The following is a 23,083-nucleotide window of genomic DNA, read 5'->3' as shown; positions in this document are numbered from 1 at the left end:
ATATGGAGTAACCTCCAGGAGATTGGCAACAGCAGAGACATCAGACAGGTGGTGTGTCTCTTTAGAGTGTTTGACAGATGAACAGAACCACCTCAGGTGATGGTTCTTCTGCGAATCTGCAGAGAAAAAAGGAGAGTCCACAGACTCCAGACTGCGCCTTTTTTGTTACCCGCAATTGTTATCGATAATGTAATTTTAACGGGCACCATCTCATGATTGATGGCAGTGCACAGACACCGGAAAGAGGGGCTTCTAGAGGCTCTAGCGAGGCTCTCCAGGCTGTCCATTGGCCTGTATCTCTCACTCTCGGCACTACGTTTGCTTGGCATTTACTGCCCCTGATCCCTAACAGATCGTCGGGCGGGCGCAGCTGAGGCTTGAGCAGGTTTGCCATCGTCTTTCAAAAACACCACCCAATCCACCCAACACGCCCAACAACAACTTCTCTCTGTCCATCTTACAACCCTCTTTGATCATCACCACTCGCGGCAGCAGCAACCTTGCGCTCGTTTCTGTTGTTGTTCGCTTCCGACCTTTTCGCATTGATCTAGCGACGACTCCTCACCTCTTCCTCCCGCTCCCGATCTCATCGCTCATTACGTGCCCCGTCTTTTTCAATTCTTCCAGAAACTCGCCGAATCGCAATCATGGGCCTCAACGGTCACTATCGATCTGTCTCCGCCAACGACGAGTCCTTCCCTTTGGCTCCTCCTGATAAAGAAGGACACAAGAGGTCAGGCTGGGGAAAACAATCCATCCTCCTCTCACTTGCAACCGGCACGCTCTTCATTGCAGTCATTGCAGCCGTCCTTTCTACCGTCGGCTCCGCCGTCGTCTCATACAAGTCCAGCGGAACTTCGGATGCCGCATCGACTGCAACAAATACCGCCGCCGCGTCCACCGCCACTTCAGCACTGCTAGAAGACGTTTCCAAGGCGCAAGAAGCCGAGATCCAGGACTGCGGCGGCAACCCCGAGGAAGCCCGCGCGAAAGGATGCGTTTTTGACGTGATGATGCAGGACTGGATGCCTGCAGACTGCTACGACGAGGGCCTTTCAGAACGCTTCCTCGCGGAGGGCAACTGGACCTGGTACGCAGACACTTCGGCCGAAAATACCTACACTCTTGATGAAATGAGGAAAGGAGAACACGGTGCGGTCTATGTGGCTCAAGAATACCATATTACTCACTGCATCTACGCCTGGGAAACGCTGGTTCGTGCTATGAGAAATCAACGCCCCTTGATCACTGAACTGATCTCTTACGATCACGTCATTCACTGCCGTCACAAGACCCTCCAGAGAGCCGACGGTGGTTCAGCAATTCGTGGTGTCAGAGCCCCTGTCGCATATACGAAGTGCGCTCCGTATGACGTCTGGAAGAACCACCTCCCTGAGAATTCCCATTCAACGACGGATTAAAGCCGACAACTCGTAAATTTTCCGGATGTGACATTGTGTTGAAGAATCGGTCCCGAAACATTCAGATCATTGAACAAAGCTCTTTCGGTCTTTCTCAATGCTTCGATCACTACTCCCTCCTGAGCTACTGTCACTTATTGCTCGATCATTGCTCAGATATTGTCTGCAAGAGCTTTTCGCAGGACCTGTCGATTGGGCAAATTAATATATCTGTGGACGCCGCTTCGAGAGTTCATGCGTAGCACGTCCGGAAGCCACGCCGACAGACCAGTCCGCTAGGTGAAGCAGAGTCAGGAATTGCGAGAAGCAGCTTCAAAGGGGAGGCCACTTCAACGGGAGGCCGCTGAGACCAGGCCCCATGACGAAAATTTCTATTCAACCTTTTTTATATATCACTTTCATCTTACAGGGCGTTTTATGTATGATCTGGGGCTCTTTTAGTGGAGGACTACTTTCGTTCGATAGCGAAAAGGAATCGTCAATGAAAATAATATGGCTCAAAGCAATCGCTGCAAAGCATTTCCAATCAAACCGATGTCCTCTCCCCTCAAACAAGAGCATGAAACCAGTTTCCGGTGGTGGAGTTATCTGCTATGATTACTGACAGCATCACACTCAAGTGTATCTTTCTCTCTGCTCCGCCCCGCTGACCTGCTGGACCCAAGCTGGCCTGTACTTCACATTGAGCTCAACATCAGGCGTTTTGTCTAGCAGATCTCCGTCGTCCAGAACGCCGACTTGAATGATCTTGACGCCCGGCCGTGCCTGGGGTACGGCATAGATCGGACTGCCGCAGCCCTCACAGAACGACAGCGAAAATTCGAATCCTTCGTCGACGTGTCTGGTCGTGACGGTCTTGAGGGTGCCGCTGTCCAAAACGAAGTGGGTCGACGGCACTGTCAAGTTGACCGAGGTGGTGCCTCCGGTAATTTTGCGGCATGCTCGACAGTGACAGAGTGATGTTTGTCCCTAATTCTTGCCTGATCAGCACAGACTACTATAGTACTTTGTACCTCAGTGTGTCGTCGGTGGTGGTGGAGGAAGACCCGGTGAAGCGTAAGGTAAGGTACGTACGTTCTTGTCCGTCCTAGTGCTTGTAACATTGACATCAGGATCTATGGCCAGGCTGAATTTCACGTCTCCGCAGAGGCAGCTTCCGTGCGTCATCACGACCGATGAACCGGTACCAGGGAGTGACCTAGGTAAGTGCCTTAGTTTGGGGGCTTGTCAACGAGCGGGGCAAAGTTCTTCTTTCAGGTCTCGTTCACCCTCGTTGTACAGAGTAGTGGTTGAGCGAGCAGGGGATGACAATGCGACCAGACTCAAGCCCATGACTGGATATCTCATGCTTCCGGTGCACTTACTGGTTGCAAGTACAAGTACTTTATTGAGGTTTGCTACTCGTAAGAGTTACAGCTGTATGGAGTACCTTACTTCCGGGTCAGACGGAGACACTCAAGCTCGTTCGGTAGAAGCATTCAGGTCGATTTGTTCCCGGACGTGCCTGAATACGTAAGTCCACGATTACATGATTAGTCAGCCGGCGCCGCAGCTGGTGCAAAAGGACCATTGAGCCAGCCGAGGATCAGAATGGACAGCACCGCAAACAGTCGAAACCCCTATATGACGTCCCAAGGCGCCGGCGGGAGGTAAGTCATGCTCGGCATGCAAAGCTAAACATGTAAGCACACTTATCGCAGAATATCTCTACGATTGGCGCCGCATTCGTATTGCTGTGCAACCATTAGGATGAGAGGTCAGAGCAGGTTCAATGCCAGGTACTATGGGGCACCCTTAGCGCAATGACCTCGGAGGGCTGATGTCGAGGTAAGGATGATCGAGGGGCTCTCGTGAAGCACTGTGTGCTCACTACAGGAGGGACATACAAAAAGAAGAAAGGACTGCCAATCTCACACTCACACCGAGTTCCCTGACTGTCGCCCGTGAGAGTCTTCAAACATCAGACACTCCGCCAGCGACCACATCCTTATCAAACGCGATGACTTCGTACGACTACATCATTGTAGGCGGCGGTGTCGCCGGGCTCACGCTCGCAGCCCGACTATCCAAGCTCCTTCCGCCGTCTAGCGAGAAGAAGATCCTCGTGCTTGAAGCTGGCACCGACCCATCTCAGACAGAAAGCATCCTCTCATCCGTGTACGCCCACGAGGCCCGAGAGTCCGAGCACAGTTGCATCCTGGAGATCGCTCCGAACTCTCACCTGAACAACCGCGCTGTGCGCGTGCCGGTTGGCAAAGCCATCGGCGGGTCCGCGGCCATCAACGGCGGAGCATGGACACGAGGCCCCAAGTCGGACTACGACTACTGGGCCAAACTTGTCGCCGACGACGCCTGGTCGTATGACAAACTCCTCCCGTACTTCAGAATGACGGAGCAGGTCTTCACCGGCGAAGGTGAGGGCAAAATGGACCGCGACGAGCTGCACCACGGCTATGACGGGCCCTTGACCGCCACGCCCGTCCGAGCGAACTGGCCGAAGCGCAAGTATCCTCTCCGCGAGACCGTCCAGAAGGCATGGGAGGAAGCAGGCGTCAGGTACATTGCCGACGGGAACAAGGGCGATCAGAACGGCCTGACTGAAATGGTCGAGGTCTGGCTGCAAGGCGCGCGTCAATTGCCCGGTAAATTCTACGACCTTTCTCATGTTGAGATTCGAAAGCGGTGTCATGTCCAGCGTGTCACTTTTGATGATAAGTCTGGAGAGGTAGTCGCCAATGGCGTCGACCTTGTCGGAGGCGAGCATATCGTTGCGAACAAGGAGGTCGTCATCTCTGCCGGAGTCTATCACAGTCCACAAATTCTCATGCTTTCAGGAATCGGCGATCCTGCAATGTTGGAAGAGTATGGCATTCGGATGGTGGCCGTGAATGTCGAAGTCGGGAAGAATCTCAAGGACCATCTGGGTCTTGGATTGACATGGAAGCTCAAGCACCCCGAGAAAGGTCTCGCGCTGGGCTCGCCGCTGCTGATGGATCCGTCGTACTTCGCTGGCTGGCCCATGGACTTTATCGAGTTCAGCTCGCTGAACGAGCTTTCCACACTTCAGCCGCTTATCGAGGATCCTGCAGATCGCGAATTCTTGCTCCGGCAGGGTGCTTCACACATGGAACTGGTTCCACTATATGTCCCCTTGGGCAGTAGGTTGGCGGGAATCGATGCTGCCATCGACGGTAGTCACATCACCACCTTGTGCGTCTGTCTGGCTACCACATCCAGGGGATCTGTGACAATTAAATCGGCCAACGCCGAGGAGCCTCCAGTCATTGACGTCAACTCCAACGCAACCAAGTCGGACCGATATATCCTTCGTGAAGCTTTGCGAAAAATGTCAAGCATCCTGCTTGAGACTGAAACGGGCAAATCCTTCATATCTCATGAGGTCACTCCCGAAGGCTATGTGCCCATTACGAAGGAGACGCCGGATGAAGAGATAGACAAACGAATCCGGAACTTTGGAGTGAGTATCGATCATCCGATGGGTTCATGCTCGATGGGTACGGTGGTCGATAGCCATTGTCGTGTGGCAGGTGTGAAAGGGCTGAGGGTAGTCGACGCATCCGTCTTCCCGATTCCGCTTGCTTGCCATATCCAGGCAGCTGTTTATGTTCTTGGCGAGAGAGTCGCAGAGTGGGTGGCATGGGGTGAATAGGCCCCGATCTCTTGTCTTTGGGTCGATGACCATGGTAAGAGGCAAAGACGAAATCAAAAATCATGGCTCAACGAATAGACTGCGAGGGTCAAGTAGTGGAAGATTTTCTGATTTCTATGCCGCCATCGCCTAGTCTAGGAAAGAAGACATTTGACGATATGCGGCCTATGGCCAAGGATTGTAATTGCAGGGGCATGCATTAAATATATACTGGTGTCGATCTATCCACTGGATCCATCCTCCTTCCCACGGTGCGAGCACTGCCACTACCACTGCCACTGTATGTTCTGAGCAAATGCCTCCCAGGTATTTCTCTTCCCCCCCGGAAGCAAGAATCTATCACTCTCGTCCTGCCTTTGCTCAGACCCTTTGCCGAAGTAGCTATAATCGCGGATAAGGATCATGTTCTGAGTGAGTTCTTCCATAATCTTATTGCCCAACTGCGCGGCAGACTCGACGCTGGCCGGCCTCTCCACAAACTTGACTTCACGGCCTGTGATCTGAGACAACTGATCCGTGATATCTTTCGGGTGCACCCACTCACTGACACCTTGCACAAAGACCCCGTTGGCCTGAGACCCGGCTTCGAACAGCCCTGCCGTGAAGAGACCGGTATCGCGTTGGATGTCGAGCATGGGGACCCATGTCTCTGTTGGATTCCAAGGCTGGCTCAATGTCACGACACCGGTGCCCTTGTCCGGTTGGAACTGTTGTGTCAAGTTGGACATGAAGAATCCTGGCATGAAATAAGAGACAATCATATCCCCTTTGACCAGCTCAGCGTACTCGGCGACTTCGGCCTTGGAGTCAAAGTGCTCAACTTTGGAGAGTTCGCCATTGGTCAGCTTGGTGACATTGGGCAGACAGGACCAGACTAGGTGTTTGATGCCTTCTTCTTTGCATGCATCGACAATGTTCTTGCCTTGCTGAATCTCGGCGGACTTTGATGCTTTCTCCCAATAGTTGGTCACAGCGAAGACGCCATAGGACCCGGCAATGGCTGATCGAACGCTTTCAAGGTCGTCCAGATCTGCTTTGGCCAGTTCGGATCCCTTTGAGGAAAGAGCTTGAGCCGCTGGCTTTGACGGGTCGCGAGTGATGGCTCGCACTTTGTATTTGGCCGATAAATCTGGGCTGTTGAAGATCACAGAGGCAGTGCTGCCGCCTTGGTTGCCCGTGGCACCGAAAACGGTGATGACCTTTTGTGTCATTTTGAAGATGTTTCTTGCCGTGGTGAAATGGAAGGTCGTAAACGACGTCTTTGGGTGATGATGGGGATTGAGTGGTCTGCGTTAGCTGGAAGGCTCAAGGTTGATGATGTACTATTGATCTAAAGATTCTTCTCCTTGTGCGCCTTCAAACCTACCATAATATACCCCTTTGTAGCGGGGACCCAAAGGCATATAGCTCCAAAGTCCAACTCGAAGCATTAGGTAAGTGGTCCCTCGCTATTCACGGTAGGAGCGTCAGGGGGGCCGAGGTTAGTCAGCGTCTCGCGGCTCGGCCTCCAGCTGATAGGATTCCTAACTGATCAGAGGCGTCGATGGGCCGCGTCGAGAGCCAACGGCGAGCGCGAGCTCAGGCATGGCTGGCCTGAAAGTCTCGGCGAAAGACTAGCTAGTGACGAGCAAATGCTGCAGAATTGTTCGGTGTTGATGATTTGCTGAGAGGTTGAGATGACTAAATTGAGGCTGTCCTCGCTCTTTGCTGATACCGAAGCGCGCTCCATATTGATTTGTTAACAACGCTGAGCTGCTCGTCCAAGCGTCTCATATGTCAGCTCACCCATACAGAGAGCTTGATGGACTGTGTGGGCAGAACCGAAGACTGAGCCGACCTGTGTCCTGTATCGCAGAATCTCGGTGAACGGTCCACGCTGATATGAGTAGGAGTAAGTCCTTCATGGGGGAAGATTGACTCGAACCTCGAAGATCTATCAACCAAGCAAGCCGGCGAGGTTGCAATTCACCTGCCAGGCTCCTGGCTACCTGGCTAAAGATGTGCCTAGTCTCTGTTCGATAAGGAGAAGCGAAAAAGTTGCTGCCTAGAATCTACGCTGATGTTCATGGATCGCTTCTTGATGTCAACAACCTCCTCTTGACGGAGATTGCCATTTGATTGCCACCTTTTCCAATCCTACTCGCTATAGACAGGCCCGGCATCGCCTGCTAACTTGAGGGCGTCGACCATGATTGTCACTCCATGAAATCGCCAACGTAAAGCCGCTACCACAGAGGCTGTCAAGAGTCACCATTCTTCTACAACGAATAGAGAGTAAGAAGCAGGATTCTGTTTTATGATTTTTTTTTGATTTTCTGATTTTCTCTGATGACAACCACGATCGAGGTGCCCCCGGACGATAGATTTTCAAAACGCAGATTTGGCAAGTCCATCCAAAAACCGGCCCTTCAGCCTCCTGACATCCAACTCCCACCGAATCCCGCGGTTCATGAGCCCGAATTGAAGTGTCGATTGCCAACTTAAGCTGGGACCAATCGCAAGTATCACTTCCCATCCTGACAGCCTTCTCCCCTGACAGATTCCAAGCCAGAACTTCGCTCAATACCCAAGTTCAGCTTCCACACCTCCCACCTGAAACTCCATGCACATATGATCAGAGCGCTCATAAACCACCAATTTCGACCAAGCGTCTCCCAACACTTGATGGTGATGCAGATGTGACGGGTCTGCAAGCACACTATGGTTCGTCCCTCTGACCCCGTACTGTCATGATGTGTCACCTCCTCTCGCCGACAACAAGCCATGTCTGGTGGTATCCCCCAATACCCATGGTGTTCAACGAACAACCGTGCTTGTGTCTACAGACTTGGTTCAAACATCAGACCAAAAGCAGCTTCCTCGCGCAGACAACAAGCAACTGGTACCCCCCAATACCAATCGGCCTTCAGAAGTTCAGAAGAACAGCCGTGCTTGTGCCTTTGAGACTCAGCCCCAACAACACCACAACCACACCTACCAGCAGCAACATCGCACCTGAAAGATGCAAGCCTTTTCTCTCGGACAACAAGCCATGAAAAGATGGTGGTACCGCCCAATACCCATTGGCCTTCAGAAGTTCGGAAGAACAGCCGTGCTTGAGTCCAAGAGATCTAGGCTTCGACATGCCACACCCACACCCACACCGACAACCACACCCGCCACACCACATCCGCAATACCGCATCTGAAGAATGGCTAGCCTCCTCTCCAAGACGACAAGCAATCAAATTGGTACCCCCCAATACCAATTGGCCTTCAAAGGATCAGAAGAACGACCGTGCTTGTGTCCAGGAGATTCAGCTCTCCAACCTCAGACCATCCACACCTCAACCACCATCAACACCTCAACAACTACCGTGAGCCTCAATGATGCGTCATCACCTCTCGCGGAAGACCAAGCCATGTCAGGTGGTACAGCCAAGTACCCATAGTGTCCAAATGAACAACTGTGCCTCTGTCCTCGAGAGGTGATTCGCCATGAGACCACCACCACCAACTCCAGCAACTACCAAGCCCAACAACCACCAAACCCTCACCTCGTCCTCCTCTTCACCACACCCATATCCCTCCATCATCATCAACCACCACCACCACCATCAACCACCGCCACCATCAACCACCACCACCATCAACCACCACCACCATCAACCACCACCACCATCAACCACCACCACCACACCAACAACAACAACACCAAGAACCTCCATCCTTCACATTGCCCGTACCGTATGCCACTTGAGAAAGAAGTGTCTGCCGGAAATTGTCTGGCCTCAAAACCATGATCGGACCCATGTGACCACCTTGTGGACTACCGAGTCGAGGATCTCTCCGCAACGAGCAAAGAACCCTCCAGAGGAGGAGATCAGTGCTGTGCTTGGCTGTGTGCGGTATGAGATGACTGGGACAATCGGTGAATCCCGGATCGGTGACTCGATGTCAGATGTGTCCTCGAGGAACGCCTCATCTGAATCGAAGTCGCCGGTTTGGCTGCCGGAAAACACCGTCGTTGTCAAGGCGTCGGTGTCGGAACCACTGCGGCGTAGCTTTGGACCGATAACGCGGACGCGGCGTACGCCAGGGGAAGCAGTGGGAAGGCACGGGACGAAGCTACTGGCTTTTGAAAACGCCTTGAGTCTTGGCGGAGAAGGCGTCGCAAAAGCCCTTCGAGGGGACCGTGGCTTGGGGTGGAATCTCGGGCCGACGTAGAAGGGGTGGACGAAGGGACCGGCCATGGAGAACGCTTTGGGTCTAGGCGGCGTTGGGGTCTCGAAAGCTCGTCGAGGCGACCGTGGCTTCGGCTGGAACCTCGGCCCGTAATACAACGGGTGGACGAAAGGACCAGCCTTAGAGAACGCTTTGACCTTTGGCGTGGGGGAAGGGGACCCGATCAATGGGAGAGGGGAGACACTTGGCATCTGTAGACCGTCAGTCAGAAGGCTCATGAGTGTAGACGGCGTCGACCCAAGCAGCAAACTTACACGGCACGGGGACTCTGCACTCGGCGCTCGTCGATAGTGAAACGGGGCGGGCCCCGGTCTTGGCGATGGTCGGATCCGTGGCTGTCGTCGACGTCGGGGAGACTCGGCGGCTCGGAGCCAGGGACCGGCATGGCGGACTATCGGCGTGCGGAGAGTAGGAAGTCGGCGTGAAGGAGGAGAGGGAGGAGTAGGGGAGGAGGGAGAAGGACCGAAGATCGAGTTCGTGGATCGCGACGGAGATCGATGAAAATCACCTGCGACGTAGTTCAGCATGTCAGAGGAGGTGTCAGAGTACAAACCTTCTGTAGCCCAACACCACCTGGGTGCAGGGCTACAGGACGAAGAGCTCGTAGTTGTGAATGACATCGTGACCAGCACCTAAATGTTCATCAGCAGTGTTGACAGAGCGCCTTCGTCTGAAGAGAAGAAAAGAAAGAGGTTGAGAGAAGATGGCGATGTATTTGTGTATGAGCTCGAGGCGCGTGGGTTCCACCTTTCGCGATGGGATCAACCTTCCTCAGGCTTGCCCTGGATCAGGAGGCGTTCACCTGATCCCGGGCTCGTTTGTGCCTCGATGACTTACGAGATTTTCGAGGCATACGATTTGTGCCTTGGAAAGTCCCGCCATGATTTTTCCCGATGCTCAACCTCATGGCGTACGCGAAGATCAGAGAAAGGCGTCTGAGGCAATTTGTTTATATCATTTCTGATTGAGTTTCACGAACTTGAAATGACAAACAGCCAGATCAGGCTGATCAGGCGGAAACATGGTTTTTTGGTTGATCTCTCAATGGGGACGACTTGGATTTTGCTGCGGATCTTAGCACAGTGAGCACATGCCCTGTAGATGGAGACCTCTAATTTGCGTGACCTCCAGACGTATCGGCATGGTAAGATCATAAGAGGGGGAGGCCAGGCATCTATTCTGCTCGGACCCACAGCAGAGTGAGAATACGGCGATGCATCTGCGCCCTTCAAGACATATCTTTGATCTTGCATGACCACTGGAAATGAAAATTGGTTCGAAAGGACCGGGAAGACGACATGTAGATAGAGATCCGAGGAGCGAAATTCGAGGAAGTGATAATTCGCGGGCGATAAAAGATCAGGAAAAGAGGTTTTGCGCAACTTGTGAAGTGCATTTTTCTGTAGTGATCTCGTGACATCATTCTCGCCTGCAACAGCAAGAGGCTGTCCTGCGCCTTCCATCTTCACATTAACCTCTGATCCTAGGCTCGCATAAGGTATGCAAGGACTGGCGATCGCTTGTAGTATCGATGAGCCCAAATCTCTCGTTGTTGATGTCTGAATCCGACATGACTGACGAACAACTTGTTGAGAAATGCATTGGTGTTTAGCAGATCGTGTTCCGAACGATTTGACACTCGCTGCTTTGTCCTTGCAGTAATTGCGCAGATTAGCACTGGGAAACCACTGTTCAGACATATTTGTTAAGGCAAAGCTGAGGGGCCACACCACCCTCCCTCCTATTGTTTCTTTCTCTGTGTACTCTTTCGGTTTGAGCGGAAGCACCACCCTCAAGTCTTTCGAGCACGAAACCATTTGCCAGCTGCTACTGCGAGGGTCTCTGAGCAGCCACGTGCCTACACCTGTCTGTTGAGAAGGCGGACACGAAGTTTCAGGACATGCGGTGTTGCAATGACCTCCCTGAAGTCGATCAGGATGGGTTTGACTTCGAGGAATGTTTGGCTGAGAAGAAAGATGAAGGGACGACGTCGAAAAGAAGTTGCAAAGGATAGGTCTAAATCGGATATCATGTCCGAAATTACCTTTCTCTTGAGGGAAAGGTCAGTTCTTACATAACCCTCGGCTATGGGTCGAGCTTCTCCATCCTGGTCGATGAATCATTCACTCGCATTGGGCTGGCAGGAGCTGTCACTCTGGGACAGACTGGTCAGAGTTTCTCGCACTATGTCAGTGAAAGCAGTGTCTGCTTTGACTCAAGGGAACACCCAAGTACGAGTAGAGCTTTGATCCTCATCAGCGGCTCCTTGTCCGTCCATTCTCCTCATCCCAGAAGCTATGCCCACGGAGCCAGAATGGTTGCACAACTACGCTACCGACCGGCATGATTGGCACAAAACCACGAGCAGGGGCAGGACACTGTTCTTCCGCCGCATGGGCATTGTGGAGTCGCTCTTTGATAACGATGGGTCGGATTTCGAAGGACGAGCAGACTTGACGATCCATTTACATGTAGAGATCAAAACTTCCTCAACACTCCAGGTCTTGAGGGAAAGGATCTTTCAGGCATGGGGTATTCTCCGCCAGGAACATATCCTCCTCTCAGCGAGTGTGGCTGAGGCTCATGATGTTGTGCCCGAAGACTCGAGGTACGATGCACACGAGCGATTGTTCGTTTTCGAACCAAAACTGGATGTCGACGAGATGCTAGCCGAAGCAAGAAAACACACGATATTTCTGGACGACCACTATTCAGATATCAACGCCGATGACTTCTTCCTACACGCTCTGAATTCCAGTCGTGGCCTTAACGCCTCTAGTGCATTAAGTCGGTTATATGTCATGCCACTGGAAATGGACAGTCATGGCCTCTGCCAGCTTCACCTGGTTCTTATTGCTGCGCATCAAATCAGTGATGGCCTCTCGTTCCAAAGATGGATGGCCAATTTCATTGAGCATCTTAACCAAACTCCAGAACGACTCAGACGGTCTGCAAATGATCTTTGCGTTGCCTCTCCTGCCAAAAGGCTACCGCCGGCTCAAGAATCTTTATATCCACCTATCAGAGGTAACAAAGCTAGACAGCGGTGGTCTTGGTTGCTTTCACGCATCCTTCGTCATACTCGGAGACCACCACCAGCCTCGTTCCAAAATCCTCTTAGACGGAGAGAACCCTTACCCTCGGCTCAGGCTATGGAACCTAGATTTTCCAAGGTACTCAACTATACTCATACCCCGCCATTAAACACGTTTCCCATACGTGCAGTACTCGGTCCAGAATCGACACAAAAGTTAGCAAGGATTTGTCGTCAGGCTAAGATCAGTGTAGGAAGTGGATGTTTTGCTTTGGTAGCAATGGTAATGATGCTCTTTGAGGAGAGGCGCAATCCCCATGTGTCAAGTCATGAACGTCCGCCATTTGTGGGATCATTTCCGATTAACCCTCGACCATTTCTCACAGCGAGTCCGACAACTGGTAAAGAAGACAGTTTGGTACTCGCTTTCAGCGACGGCATCACTTTGCCCTACCTATCAAGTGATCTTGATTTTGAAGGCAGACTGAGACTGCTAAGCAAGCAAGCAGCAAGGCAGCTGCGCCAATACCAAAAACGGCCGAGGAACCTGGAGGAAGAGGTCCACTTGGGCTCGAAAAGTCAAACTCAATTGTTCCCTTTGCTGTACCTGTCCACTCTTGAGCGTCTCGAATCAAGAACCGACGCAGGAAGAAAGCGAGGCTGGGACGTGCAGGGTGAATACCCGGCAAAGGTTGGTGCAATACCGGCAACTTGTGGAGTGAGTTCAGTGGGAGCACGCTCTTCCGTGATATCGTCTGGTAAATATGATACAGGAAAGCTACCGCCAATGCACGACGTGGTTGCAGACTTCCGGGGGCTCAACACCACTGTCAGGGCGAGGGATGGCGAATTTCTCGTTGGTGTTGTTGGTGATGGGGATTGTCTTCGGTTCCAAGTCAGTTACGACGGATGCGCTATTGATCCCACAAAAGCGCAGGAGTGGAAGCATGTCCTTGAGACCATGTTGGATGGGAAGAAAGCGCCAACTCCAAGGCTATGATGTACGACCTTTTGCAACGGAGAGTTATATTATCAATCTAGTCCTCTACTGGGCGGCTGAAAGCGATAGCAGAGTGACAAAATAAGATGCATTAGCATATACTGATATCCGCCCGAGTGACAGGATTTTAGACGTCGCTAGGTAATCTGCTCTTCGTCCCAGTCATCCAACCAGAGTAAGGTGAGTTTGAGGATATGCATTTGCCACGGCCGTCTTCCTTGCGTGCCCAGAAGGACTTGCAGCTCGCCATTCTCCTTGAGCATGTGACTCCGCGAACGCCAAGCCTCCACTAGGTGCCACGCGAGTCGTGTCCTGAGTCGCGTCCTCTTCGATTGAAAGATGAAGTGAGTGAACATTCTCAATTCAACGCACAACCACTCTGTCATGGCAACCACTTTCAATCTTCAAGATGGAACCTCATCAACGCGCAGAGCTTGCCGACGCTGTTCAAACTTTTTCCCATGAGGATATTGGCCGACTCTATCGTGCGCTTCTTTGCTTGCAAGAAGATCAGACTGAGTTGACTCCGACCAACGTTGCGAAAGAATACATCAAAGCATGCTTCGAAGACGGCCATCCTACCAGTCCAACCGATCCATGTATCCGATGGCTTCTTTTCCTCTTCCACAGTGACCCCGAAACACCTCTCAACGAAAAGTTCCTTGATATCTTACAAGAGGCCAACATCGTCTTAACGACCGACACAACTGAGACTGAACACGAGATAGAACACGATGGATCTAGTGTCGAGTCTGTGGATGAAGATGATCCTCGTTGGCGTCAGGCAGTCGCGTTGGACAATCAAAAACTCGCGTCGCAGGCACTTTCTCTATGGCGGGACACGATCCAACAAAAACAAGAGGAAGCACGCTTGAGACAGGAGTACTATGAAGAAGCACAGCGACAAAGACTGCACCGCATCGCTGAGGAGGACGTCCCTCCAGTACAAGGATACCAGGACCTAGACATTGAACACCAGGAGGCACTTGCGGACGAATTCGCGCGTTGTCATCTCGCCACCAAAGTGATCAACCATTGGAGAGCCGTGACTGAAGAAGTGAAACGGATGGAACGAGTAGCAGACGAGTTCAGGAGGCGGAAAGACGCCAGATGGGCGCTCAAGAAGTGGATTCTGGCAGCACGGGAAAATCTCTTTGTTCGTGTGCGAAATGAAAGAGCGGCTGAAAGAGCATTACAAACTTGGCGCGTCAAGACTGCACAAATCAAAGAGATGGAGGCAGTCGCTGATGAGTTCCGCACTTTTAGTGCAGCCAAGAACACATTCGGGAAACTGGTGGCCAGAAAGAAGCAGATTGACGAACTGGAGGCAAAGGCTGTTGTCATCTACCAGGGCAACCTAGTCCGCAAGGTTCTCAACAAATGGCTTGCACAAGTGGAACACATCCGACACCAAGAACGCAGAGCGGATGCAGCAGCAGATTACTTCGCTGCAAAACATGTGATGCAGAAATTGCGTGCAAGAGCTGCGATCAAGCTGGAGCAGAAGAAGAACGAACAGGCTCGCCAAAAATACCTGATGCAAAAATACGCCTACTTGTGGCGGGATGCGGTGGAGAGGACCAAACGCGCCGAAGAAGAGGCCAAACAAGTTCAGTATGACTCAGCCTACAAGCATATGAGGAGGAAGGTGAAGGAGAACATTGCGCGTTCGGCTCTAACAACATGGCGTGAGCAAACAGCGAAAATTCAAGGGCTGGAGAGAGTGGCCGATGATTTCCGTGCACGCAAAGTCGCTGAAGGTGCAAGACGCATGGCTCATCATGCCATCGTCACGATGTACAACAGAACCATGGAACTTCGGCAAATGGAAGAGCAGGCTGACCTCCATTACCACAAGAACCTCATCAAACGCCTCGAAATCTTCGGCTCGAACTGGCTCATCCCTGCAAGACACTACGTGGAGCAGCAGAACGTTGCTGACGAATACCGAGCCACCAGGATCGCAGGCTACTCTCTGAACGTCCTGCGAAACTGGAGGAACAACGCCTTCAGGATCAGAAGGATGGAAGAGGATGCAGACATGTTGCATCAGCGACATGATAGGAGAAGGGCGTTGGGCTTCCTGGAGAAGTGGAGACGAGCTGTGACTGACAAAGATGAAGTCGACAGTCGTGAGGAGCGTTTGGTGCCGGCGACGCCCGCGGCTCGAAGGAGCCAGTTGCTTGCGGCGTCCACAACGCCAGCATACACGCCGGCACCTGGTCTCTTTGGCAGCGGCCGTGTGGTCGAGGAAGTCGACGAAGAATGAATGTGTGACGAATGTTTACTGTATGATTATGAATAACGAGCTTACGACCAGGAGATACCCCCAGCATAACGAGCTGTACAACAATGATATTGTAATGAACATCACCAAACCAAACCTAACGATATTGTCGATTCTTTTGAACCATCGTGACACACCTTTGACAGCACCATTACCCATGTTGATATTGCTCTGTCGAACGTCGATTGTAATAGGATCGTAGTCAACGGCGGTCAATCCATTGACAACAAAAGCAAGCCTTACCACAATATGGCTCTCATACGGCTGACTTCCTCAGCATTAACCACTGTGTCAGATTGAATCAAGGCAGAAGAATGATATGCAGAAGCCTGGATTTCCTGGTGTAACATCCCAAGATTCGTTGACCTCACACCTCCCCCTGGCATGATGACAATTCTGTCGCCGGCCTGTTTCACGAGCTGAGCCAGAACTTCACGGCCCTGAACTGCATTCGACTCGCCACCTGAAGTGAGGATTGTTTTGATTCCACAACGAATGACATCTTCCAGACCCCGATGTAGATCTTCGAGTTCATCGAAGGCGCGGTGAAATGTGCACGGTAAAGGAGCAGCGAGGCTCACCAACTCAGTCGTCCTGTCGACGTCGACGGTATGTTCGGTCGTGAGCATGCCGAAAACAAAGCCGTCAACCATGCCCGTAGACTTGAATGTGTTCAGGGAGTCTTTCATTGTGTCAAACTCCTGAGCTGTATAGACGAAACTGCCCCCGCGAGCGCGGATCATGACATTGATGGGCACGTCGATACCGTTTCGAATGCTGGTCAGCCACTCCACTGGAGGTGTCGTTCCCCCCAGGTCGGCGTTGTCGCAGAGCTCGATACGAGTTGCTCCTGCTTCATGGGCGATTCGGGCTGACAGAGTATTGAAGCATGCAATCTCGACGACCGCCATGGGCCGCAGATGATGATTTTTCTTCCCAGAGCAGAACAGCGGAGAGAGAGAGACACTCCTGGCAAGCCTTGGATGACGTAGCCTCCTCCAGCCATTCTGTTACGAACAAGGAGAACCCTCTACGGAGTAATAATCACAGCGATGTCCCTCCCATCACAAATCACGGCACGCGAACATAACCATAGATCAGTAAGGTCTCAGTATCACTCAACAGCGGCGATCCTACTCCCAAACCTCATCTTTGACAAACCCACAACCCCCTCCACCGCCCAAAAAACATGTCCAACATTCCCATAGCCGACATCGACACGCCCGACCCATGGATGCTCCGGCACAACAACTACTTCTACCTAACATTCACCTGCGGCAACCGCGTCGAGATCTGGATGTCCCAGTCCATGGAAAACTTCCGGTCATGCCAGAAGATCACAGCGTGGCACCCGACCCCCGGCACACCGTGGTCCATTGACCTCTGGGCTCCGGAACTACACTACCTCCACGGCACATGGTACGTGTACTTCTGCGCGGCGCACCCCGGCCAGGGCAACCCATCGCATCGGACCGTGCTGCTGCGCTCATCGAGTCAAGACCCCATGGACGCCGGCGCGTGGTCGTTCCTCGGCCCATTGCAGGGTCTCCCTGATCATTGGAACATCGACGCCACCGTTCTCTCGCTACACAACAAGCTCTACTGCTGCTACTCCGGCTGGCCGCTTGGCGACCATTCCGACACGCAGCAGGACCTCTTCCTGATCGAACTGGCCGACCCAGAACACGCACTCACAAATACATTGACGTGTATATCGCGCGCCGAGTTACCCTGGGAACGGCCCGAAGGCGGACGCAGGGGCGTGAACGAAGGCCCGACGTGGCTCAGCATGTCGTCTTGCGGGGGCGAGTTCGAGGGCATAGTCTACTCCGCCAATGGGAGCTGGACGAGCGATTATACTCTCGGTCTCTTACACTACACCGGTGGTGATCCACTGAACGGCAGATCATGGCGGAAACGACCAAAACCGTTACTCAGATCATGCCGAGAAAAAGGTGGACCGTTTGGACCCGGACACGCGAGTTTCATACCGGTTGTCGATGAGGGACCGAGGAACGAGGGCCCAGCAGGGAGCGGGTGGAGAAGTGGCAGAGTGTATTGTATTTACCATGCGACGGAGAGGGAGGGCGAAGGATGGAACAATCGCAAGGCGAGGGTCCTGTGTTTGCATGGTGGTCATTTCCATCCAAGTGCCGAGAGTTGTTGTTGTTCGATGCGTGGCATGGCAGGACTACAGGAGCGGAAAAGCCACGAGCCTGTGATGCATGCTGAACATCACGGGAGTGGCCTTCTGCATGAGATTGGGAACATGCTAAGGAAGAAGATCAACGAATTTTGAGACTTGAAGCATGACATTTTCGTCAAAGATGGCGGGCGATATGACACCAACGGCGAGAAGATGCTTATTCACCAGTAAAGCCGACATGGTGAGCAGCCACGACATTGACAGTGTCGCTCATTCCCTTGTCCTTTCTTATGGGGTCTCCTCGGAACAGCGAATGTCGAATGTGATCAAACGCCGCAGAATCCCATACAGTTGAGCTCTCTATAAGGCTATAGTGAGGGTATCAATTCGTCTCATCTCGTCACAATCGACACCAACATCAACATCCAATCAGCCGGGCACATTTGAAATCTAACATACACTCTCAGCACGGTCAAGATCCTCCCTGTTCACGACCGATCCCAGGAATCGCTCATATCACAACACCATCCAGGAACTCCACCCCTGGACTTCTTTTCAAGTCTTGACTTTCTTCGGAAGGGTATTGTACAACTACCTTGGGTAAGTTTTTCATGCCAATTTCTCATCCAACACCTGCTGATCCACGCCCCTCAGATGACTTGGCACCGTCCCTGGTGGATGAGGGCCTTGTCCACCTTGGCTGGCCCTACTGGCCCTCCTGACCTCGATGCTCTCCCTGGCAGTTTCATCAACAGACTTCCTCAAGTGCAACGCACTCGCCATGTTGTCGATCCCACCTACATTTGAAAATCCCTTGGGATTGCCGACCAGACTATCCCGCCTGAGCACCTTCTCATCATACTGCTCCTCGTAGGCTTCCTCGTCCGCGGGGTCCTGCGGAATGCCGTACACGGTCTTGGGCACGAGTTGGTTCGAAGGCTTCCAGATGTAGCTCGTGACGCTGTAGACCAAGATGCTCACGAGGAATCCGTACAACCAATCGAAAGTATACAAGTTCTTGGCGCCGCTCGTGATTTTGGTGTTGTTATTGATGCTGTACGCCAATCCGGGCAGGTTGGGGCAGACGGCAAGCAAGAACGCCAGCATGGCGCGCCAGTTGATGCCTGTGACGTTGTACCGGTAGCGGCCGTGAGGGTCGTACAATGCGGGGACGTCCATGTGCTGTCTCTTGACAATCCAGTAGTCCGAGGCGATGATTCCGGCCATCGGGGCCAAAAACACGGCATATCCGCCCATGAAGGCTAGGAATGTCTCGGCAGAGCTCAGGATTTTCCAGGGCACAATGACCCAGCCGCCGATGATCGCCGCAAGAACGCACCCGCGCTTGATGTTGATGTACTTGGGACACATGACTGTCATGTCGTTGGCGGCTGAAATACTGTTCGCAGTGATGTTGGTGCCGACTTGGGCTATGTACCAAGAGAGTGCGGCGAAGAAAGCTGCGGCGCGGCCACCGTGGCTACCGAGCCACTGGTCGATGATGTCCAGAGGGTTCCAGAGATAATCCCCGTAGACAACTTTGGAGGCAGAAGTCGTGACAATACCCATGACACCACAGACGGTGAAAATGGCTGGAAGAAACGGCAGTTGAATGTATTGGCCCTTGGACGATCGGGCGTAACGGCTGAAGTCGGGAATATTGCACGCAAGGGTGGCCCAGCTACCGGTCACGGAGGACATGCAAGATAGCCACAACCATGCGCGAGTGCTGCCGTGGACAGTCTCGGGAAGACTGAAAATGGCACCGCTGCCTCCAGCCTTGTGCACGATCCAGCCAAGAGTTGCAAGTGCGGTGACGGGAGCGGCAACCAGCTTGACGATGAAGAGCCATCGCAATTTTGTGGGCGGGATCAAAAGGAGCGGTAGCTGGATGATCCAGAAAAGGAAGTAGCTGATCATGCCTTGCGTTGTAATGCCGGCGTCGGCTGGAAGTTGGTTTTTGATGTGCGCGTACGAAGGCCAAATCGCGGTGAGCATGATGGTGAGACATTGAGCACCGTTGGCGCCTTGAATGCCGAGCCAGAAGCAAGCCAGGACACATCGAGAGAAGATGCAGAAATAGCCAAAGTAGAAACCGAAGCTGGATCGAACGATGACAGAGAACGGAATATGCAGTTTAGCTCCGATCGCACCGTTGAGAACCATGGGAACAGCAACGCAGGAGGTACCGACAACCATGATGGGAATGGCATCGCGCCAGTTCAGGCCGACAGCGATAACGGACGACGCGGTTTCCCAAGTACCTAAATTGATGGTATCGGTGGCCCAATAAGCCATCCATGTCCAAAGTGTCCATGTTTGGTACTTTGGAGGCACAGGGTCCATGTCGGCGTTGGTCCTAACGGAGTCTTGTCAGGTTCTGTTCAGCCATCGACGCTTTGTCAAGCAAACTCACCAGACATCTTTGGGAGCAAGGGCAGACTCTGTCGACGTGATTAGTCAGGGTCGAATATTTTGCGCCGCAGTGAGATTTAGTTACGCACCTTGCTTTGGAAGTTCCCAGGCACTGAGGGACGTTGCCCTCGCCTTGACGGTCGAGCCGCTCGGGACGTACTTGGTCACGTACTTTGACATCCTGGTGTGTGAGTCTCAGGATGGATCTGGGAGTTTGTGAGATCGCCCGATACCAGGGACAGAACCGGGAGACTATATCATTTTTTCGACACATAAGCGAGCACGACCATGATGCGGTGCTGGCCAGGGTATCACGAGAGGTACTACGAGAGTACAGGATCAGTGGCTGCGTCAACATGAAGATCCACTTCTGCGATCTGCTTGATAAGGCTCAGCGTCGCATCTCTTTGGACGAGACCAAAGGAGACGATCAAATCACGGTTGGCGTTACACTTAGCTTGGCCCCTAGTAAACCCTGCGGTTGCGGCTGGATGATAAGGCTCACTAGGCGCATGGCCTGTACGTATGATAACAGTTATTCCTTCGTGACAAAGTACATTTCGTGGTGATGATCTGACTTGACGTTTCTTCGCGGGAAAAGGTAAGCGATGTGATCTTGAACCCTGATGTCAAAGTCATCTCCAGATCTAGGCTCGAAGTGTGCATCTCAGAGCCAGATCAAGATTGTCGATGTTCGTGGCCTCGGTGTATTCTGTGACCATTGGCCAAAAGGACTTCGGACTTGACCTTGGCGTGTCCTGTCTCGGTACATTTTGCGCAAGCTTCGCAGGGCTTATCTCTCTGTGAAGCAAGCTTATTTGACAAGGCTAGCTGAGGCGGGACAGGGAATTGAAGGGCCTGAAATGGTGGGATGGCGAAAAGGCTCGTTGCAGGGTGGCGGCCTTCGCCTGGAACATGGGGAATCCAGGATGTGGAAGAAGCATTTTCTGTTGCTCCATATGATGCTCCTCGCCGCAAGGACAAGCCCGAAATAGAATGGTTGGTCTGGTTGTGTATCTGTCGACCTTGTCCCGCTGATTCCTTAAGGCTCGACTGTTGTTTTGCTTTTTGCTTCTCCTACCCATCGGACGTATGTAAGCTCCTCAGTATTTGCATAATTCAAATACTGTGGTAACCTTTCCGGAGATTGTGGTTTGCGTACTAGCTACACCATATCAAAATATTTCGTTGAGCTCAGTCCAAGGAGTTGGACCGCGTCAACCACCAGCAAAAGATGCGCCACATTCAAGGGTTGCCAATGACTGGCGCCAAACCGCGTCTGCAGTCTCTCGATTGTGTGTATTCCATATCTCTGCAGCCCGATAGCTCCTGGTTAGCTATCTCTTGTCAATCGACTTACGAGAGCGCAAAGGGAGCTTGGACTTATCTTTCACCCCGGAGCACGCCAACGGTTCCTTCCGGATGCTACCTTTTGGCCCGCCTTTGCAGGTATTCGTAGTCCGGAGTACCATCAGCTAGGTACGATTCTCTCCGATGCCCGGGATGCCTTGCTGGACAGCACATTCAAAACCCCTTTGAGCACGCGAGCAGCTGTATAGTCCTCGGAAACCCATTCAATCTTGTTCGAGTGTCTGATGAGGACCATTTACTGCGCCATTGGGGGAATCACGATCCATTGCTGCTCTCTCTTCCCTCAGGTCTTCTCTGCTCTCAAGGAAGGTGGGTGGCAATCTCTCCCAAGATGCCCGAAGCTGCGGGTGTTGATGAGCTCGGTCAAAGTGGTGGAATTCCAGGCATTGGTCTCTTGATCCTTGGCTGGTAGGTTGGATACATATTGAAGCGTAACGCCAGAGACGACCTCCAAAGCACCATCGCCAGCACCAGCACTTCAGCCTTACTGCCTTTCTAAACGACGACCTCATTCACTACAACTCTCACTTACCTTACTCACATGACCAGCCCAAGGCCCCGCTACGAGTGAAAGGGTCATATACCAAACACCTCGAATTCCCTTCGACAATCTGTGAACACCGCAAAATAATGTGGCTACGCGATTGTGTCCCGAGTCGTGGTTTCGCCGGCACGTCCTTCGCCTCTAGCACCGTGCCAGACTCTCGCAACTGAGCGTACGCGGTCGCCCATGGGTGGCTTGTCGAATCGACATGCGCCTACAACGAGCAGCAAGGCCAAGCATTGTTTAGCATCAAACCAACTCAAAAACAGGGGCCTCGCTTGTCTCGATCCCACCAGCCTTCGTATTCAGCATCTTCAACAACCTCAGACTTACCACCACAAGAGATGGACGAGGACATGATGGAAGGAGGTGAAATGAATGGTCTCGTCCGCCATGGCCGTCGCCGTCGCGACAATCGAGAAAATCCCACAGCTCGTCACAGCTATATCCAGCTTTGGAGCCCACACATCCTCCCTCAATCTGACCAGAGCCCCCTTCTATCCCCGCCACCAGAGAGTCTGATACGATTACACCCACTGTGCCACTACAACTTCCCGAGTATTCGAGGAGAAAGAAGCCTAGCTGTCCCATTCTTTACTCTTCTATTCCGCTCCTGGAGAGAGTTCTCGTCCAACTCTGATCGAGCATCGAGCCCCTCTACCACCAGCTGGTTACTACTTGACCTCATCAATCCTGACCTGACCTGACCTGACCTGACCTGATCTTATCGATCGATTATTTCCCAAGCCACCCAAGCCTATCTGGTGCACCATGGCGACCACCGACTACCAGGTACAGTACGTACGTCATCGACTATGACTAGACTAAGTAAGCATGTGAAAGCCAGCCACACCCTCGAGTGCCCCTCGAGCGCGCGGACGCCACGAGGAATTTTCTCGAGAGCATCTCCAACACCTAGCCCATATTTACCACCTAGGTATGGCACCAACTACTGTGTATACGAGACCAAGA

At 52.5% G+C, this 23,083-nt stretch overlaps 12 protein-coding genes across 12 annotated transcripts; 7 read left to right on the top strand and 5 right to left on the bottom strand.

Annotated features, from left to right (window-relative positions):
• Nucleotides 1-647: 647 nt before the first annotated feature.
• Nucleotides 648-1,421, top strand: PV05_08622 (uncharacterized protein; the record flags this gene model as incomplete). Its single annotated transcript, XM_013458147.1, has 1 exon — nt 648-1,421. One exon carries the CDS (start codon nt 648-650, stop codon nt 1,419-1,421), a length of 774 nt encoding a protein of 257 aa, XP_013313601.1.
• A 614-nt stretch (nt 1,422-2,035) lies between these two features.
• On the bottom strand, nt 2,036-2,868 carry PV05_08621 (uncharacterized protein). The gene is made up of 3 exons (XM_013458146.1): nt 2,786-2,868; nt 2,496-2,619; nt 2,036-2,390 (listed from the first exon to the last, which is right to left on the bottom strand). Exons 2-3 carry the CDS (start codon nt 2,586-2,588, stop codon nt 2,037-2,039), a joined length of 447 nt encoding a protein of 148 aa, XP_013313600.1. The 5' UTR covers nt 2,589-2,619; nt 2,786-2,868; the 3' UTR covers nt 2,036.
• A 552-nt stretch (nt 2,869-3,420) lies between these two features.
• Nucleotides 3,421-5,091, top strand: PV05_08620 (uncharacterized protein; the record flags this gene model as incomplete). The annotated part of the gene is made up of 1 exon (XM_013458145.1): nt 3,421-5,091. The coding sequence occupies one exon, from the start codon at nt 3,421-3,423 to the stop codon at nt 5,089-5,091; it is 1,671 nt and encodes a 556-aa protein (XP_013313599.1).
• A 174-nt stretch (nt 5,092-5,265) lies between these two features.
• Nucleotides 5,266-6,484, bottom strand: PV05_08619 (uncharacterized protein). The gene has a single exon (XM_013458144.1). The coding sequence runs from the start codon at nt 6,300-6,302 to the stop codon at nt 5,358-5,360; it is 945 nt and encodes a 314-aa protein (XP_013313598.1). The 5' UTR covers nt 6,303-6,484; the 3' UTR covers nt 5,266-5,357.
• A 663-nt stretch (nt 6,485-7,147) lies between these two features.
• PV05_08618 (uncharacterized protein) lies at nt 7,148-8,744 on the top strand. The gene is made up of 2 exons (XM_013458143.1): nt 7,148-7,592; nt 7,639-8,744. Exon 2 carries the CDS (start codon nt 7,821-7,823, stop codon nt 8,124-8,126), a length of 306 nt encoding a protein of 101 aa, XP_013313597.1. The 5' UTR covers nt 7,148-7,592; nt 7,639-7,820; the 3' UTR covers nt 8,127-8,744.
• Nucleotides 8,672-10,484, bottom strand: PV05_08617 (uncharacterized protein). Its single transcript, XM_013458142.1, has 2 exons — nt 9,569-10,484; nt 8,672-9,505 (listed from the first exon to the last, which is right to left on the bottom strand). Exons 1-2 carry the CDS (start codon nt 9,932-9,934, stop codon nt 8,861-8,863), a joined length of 1,011 nt encoding a protein of 336 aa, XP_013313596.1. The 5' UTR covers nt 9,935-10,484; the 3' UTR covers nt 8,672-8,860.
• Nucleotides 10,485-11,453: 969 nt separating this feature from the next.
• PV05_08616 (uncharacterized protein) lies at nt 11,454-13,446 on the top strand. Its single transcript, XM_013458141.1, has one exon. The coding sequence runs from the start codon at nt 11,612-11,614 to the stop codon at nt 13,346-13,348; it is 1,737 nt and encodes a 578-aa protein (XP_013313595.1). The 5' UTR covers nt 11,454-11,611; the 3' UTR covers nt 13,349-13,446.
• A 311-nt stretch (nt 13,447-13,757) lies between these two features.
• On the top strand, nt 13,758-15,617 carry PV05_08615 (uncharacterized protein; the record flags this gene model as incomplete). The annotated part of the gene is made up of 1 exon (XM_013458140.1): nt 13,758-15,617. One exon carries the CDS (start codon nt 13,758-13,760, stop codon nt 15,615-15,617), a length of 1,860 nt encoding a protein of 619 aa, XP_013313594.1.
• A 211-nt stretch (nt 15,618-15,828) lies between these two features.
• Nucleotides 15,829-16,546, bottom strand: PV05_08614 (uncharacterized protein; the record flags this gene model as incomplete). Its single annotated transcript, XM_013458139.1, has 1 exon — nt 15,829-16,546. One exon carries the CDS (start codon nt 16,544-16,546, stop codon nt 15,875-15,877), a length of 672 nt encoding a protein of 223 aa, XP_013313593.1. The 3' UTR covers nt 15,829-15,874.
• Nucleotides 16,547-16,824: 278 nt separating this feature from the next.
• On the top strand, nt 16,825-17,934 carry PV05_08613 (uncharacterized protein; the record flags this gene model as incomplete). The annotated part of the gene is made up of 1 exon (XM_013458138.1): nt 16,825-17,934. The coding sequence occupies one exon, from the start codon at nt 16,825-16,827 to the stop codon at nt 17,932-17,934; it is 1,110 nt and encodes a 369-aa protein (XP_013313592.1).
• Nucleotides 17,935-17,956: 22 nt separating this feature from the next.
• Nucleotides 17,957-20,504, bottom strand: PV05_08612 (uncharacterized protein). Its single transcript, XM_013458137.1, has 3 exons — nt 20,286-20,504; nt 20,198-20,225; nt 17,957-20,140 (listed from the first exon to the last, which is right to left on the bottom strand). The coding sequence occupies exons 1-3, from the start codon at nt 20,374-20,376 to the stop codon at nt 18,391-18,393; spliced, it is 1,869 nt and encodes a 622-aa protein (XP_013313591.1). The 5' UTR covers nt 20,377-20,504; the 3' UTR covers nt 17,957-18,390.
• A 1,429-nt stretch (nt 20,505-21,933) lies between these two features.
• On the top strand, nt 21,934-23,041 carry PV05_08611 (uncharacterized protein). The gene has a single exon (XM_013458136.1). It carries the CDS (start codon nt 22,456-22,458, stop codon nt 22,816-22,818), a length of 363 nt encoding a protein of 120 aa, XP_013313590.1. The 5' UTR covers nt 21,934-22,455; the 3' UTR covers nt 22,819-23,041.
• Nucleotides 23,042-23,083: the final 42 nt, after the last annotated feature.

Source organism: Exophiala xenobiotica (assembly GCF_000835505.1).
Source record: "Exophiala xenobiotica strain CBS 118157 unplaced genomic scaffold supercont1.5, whole genome shotgun sequence".
In the NCBI taxonomy this organism is placed as follows: Eukaryota; Fungi; Ascomycota; class Eurotiomycetes; order Chaetothyriales; family Herpotrichiellaceae; genus Exophiala; species Exophiala xenobiotica.
Note: the sequence above shows the minus strand (reverse complement) of the source record. Positions and strands in the feature narration are given on the sequence as shown.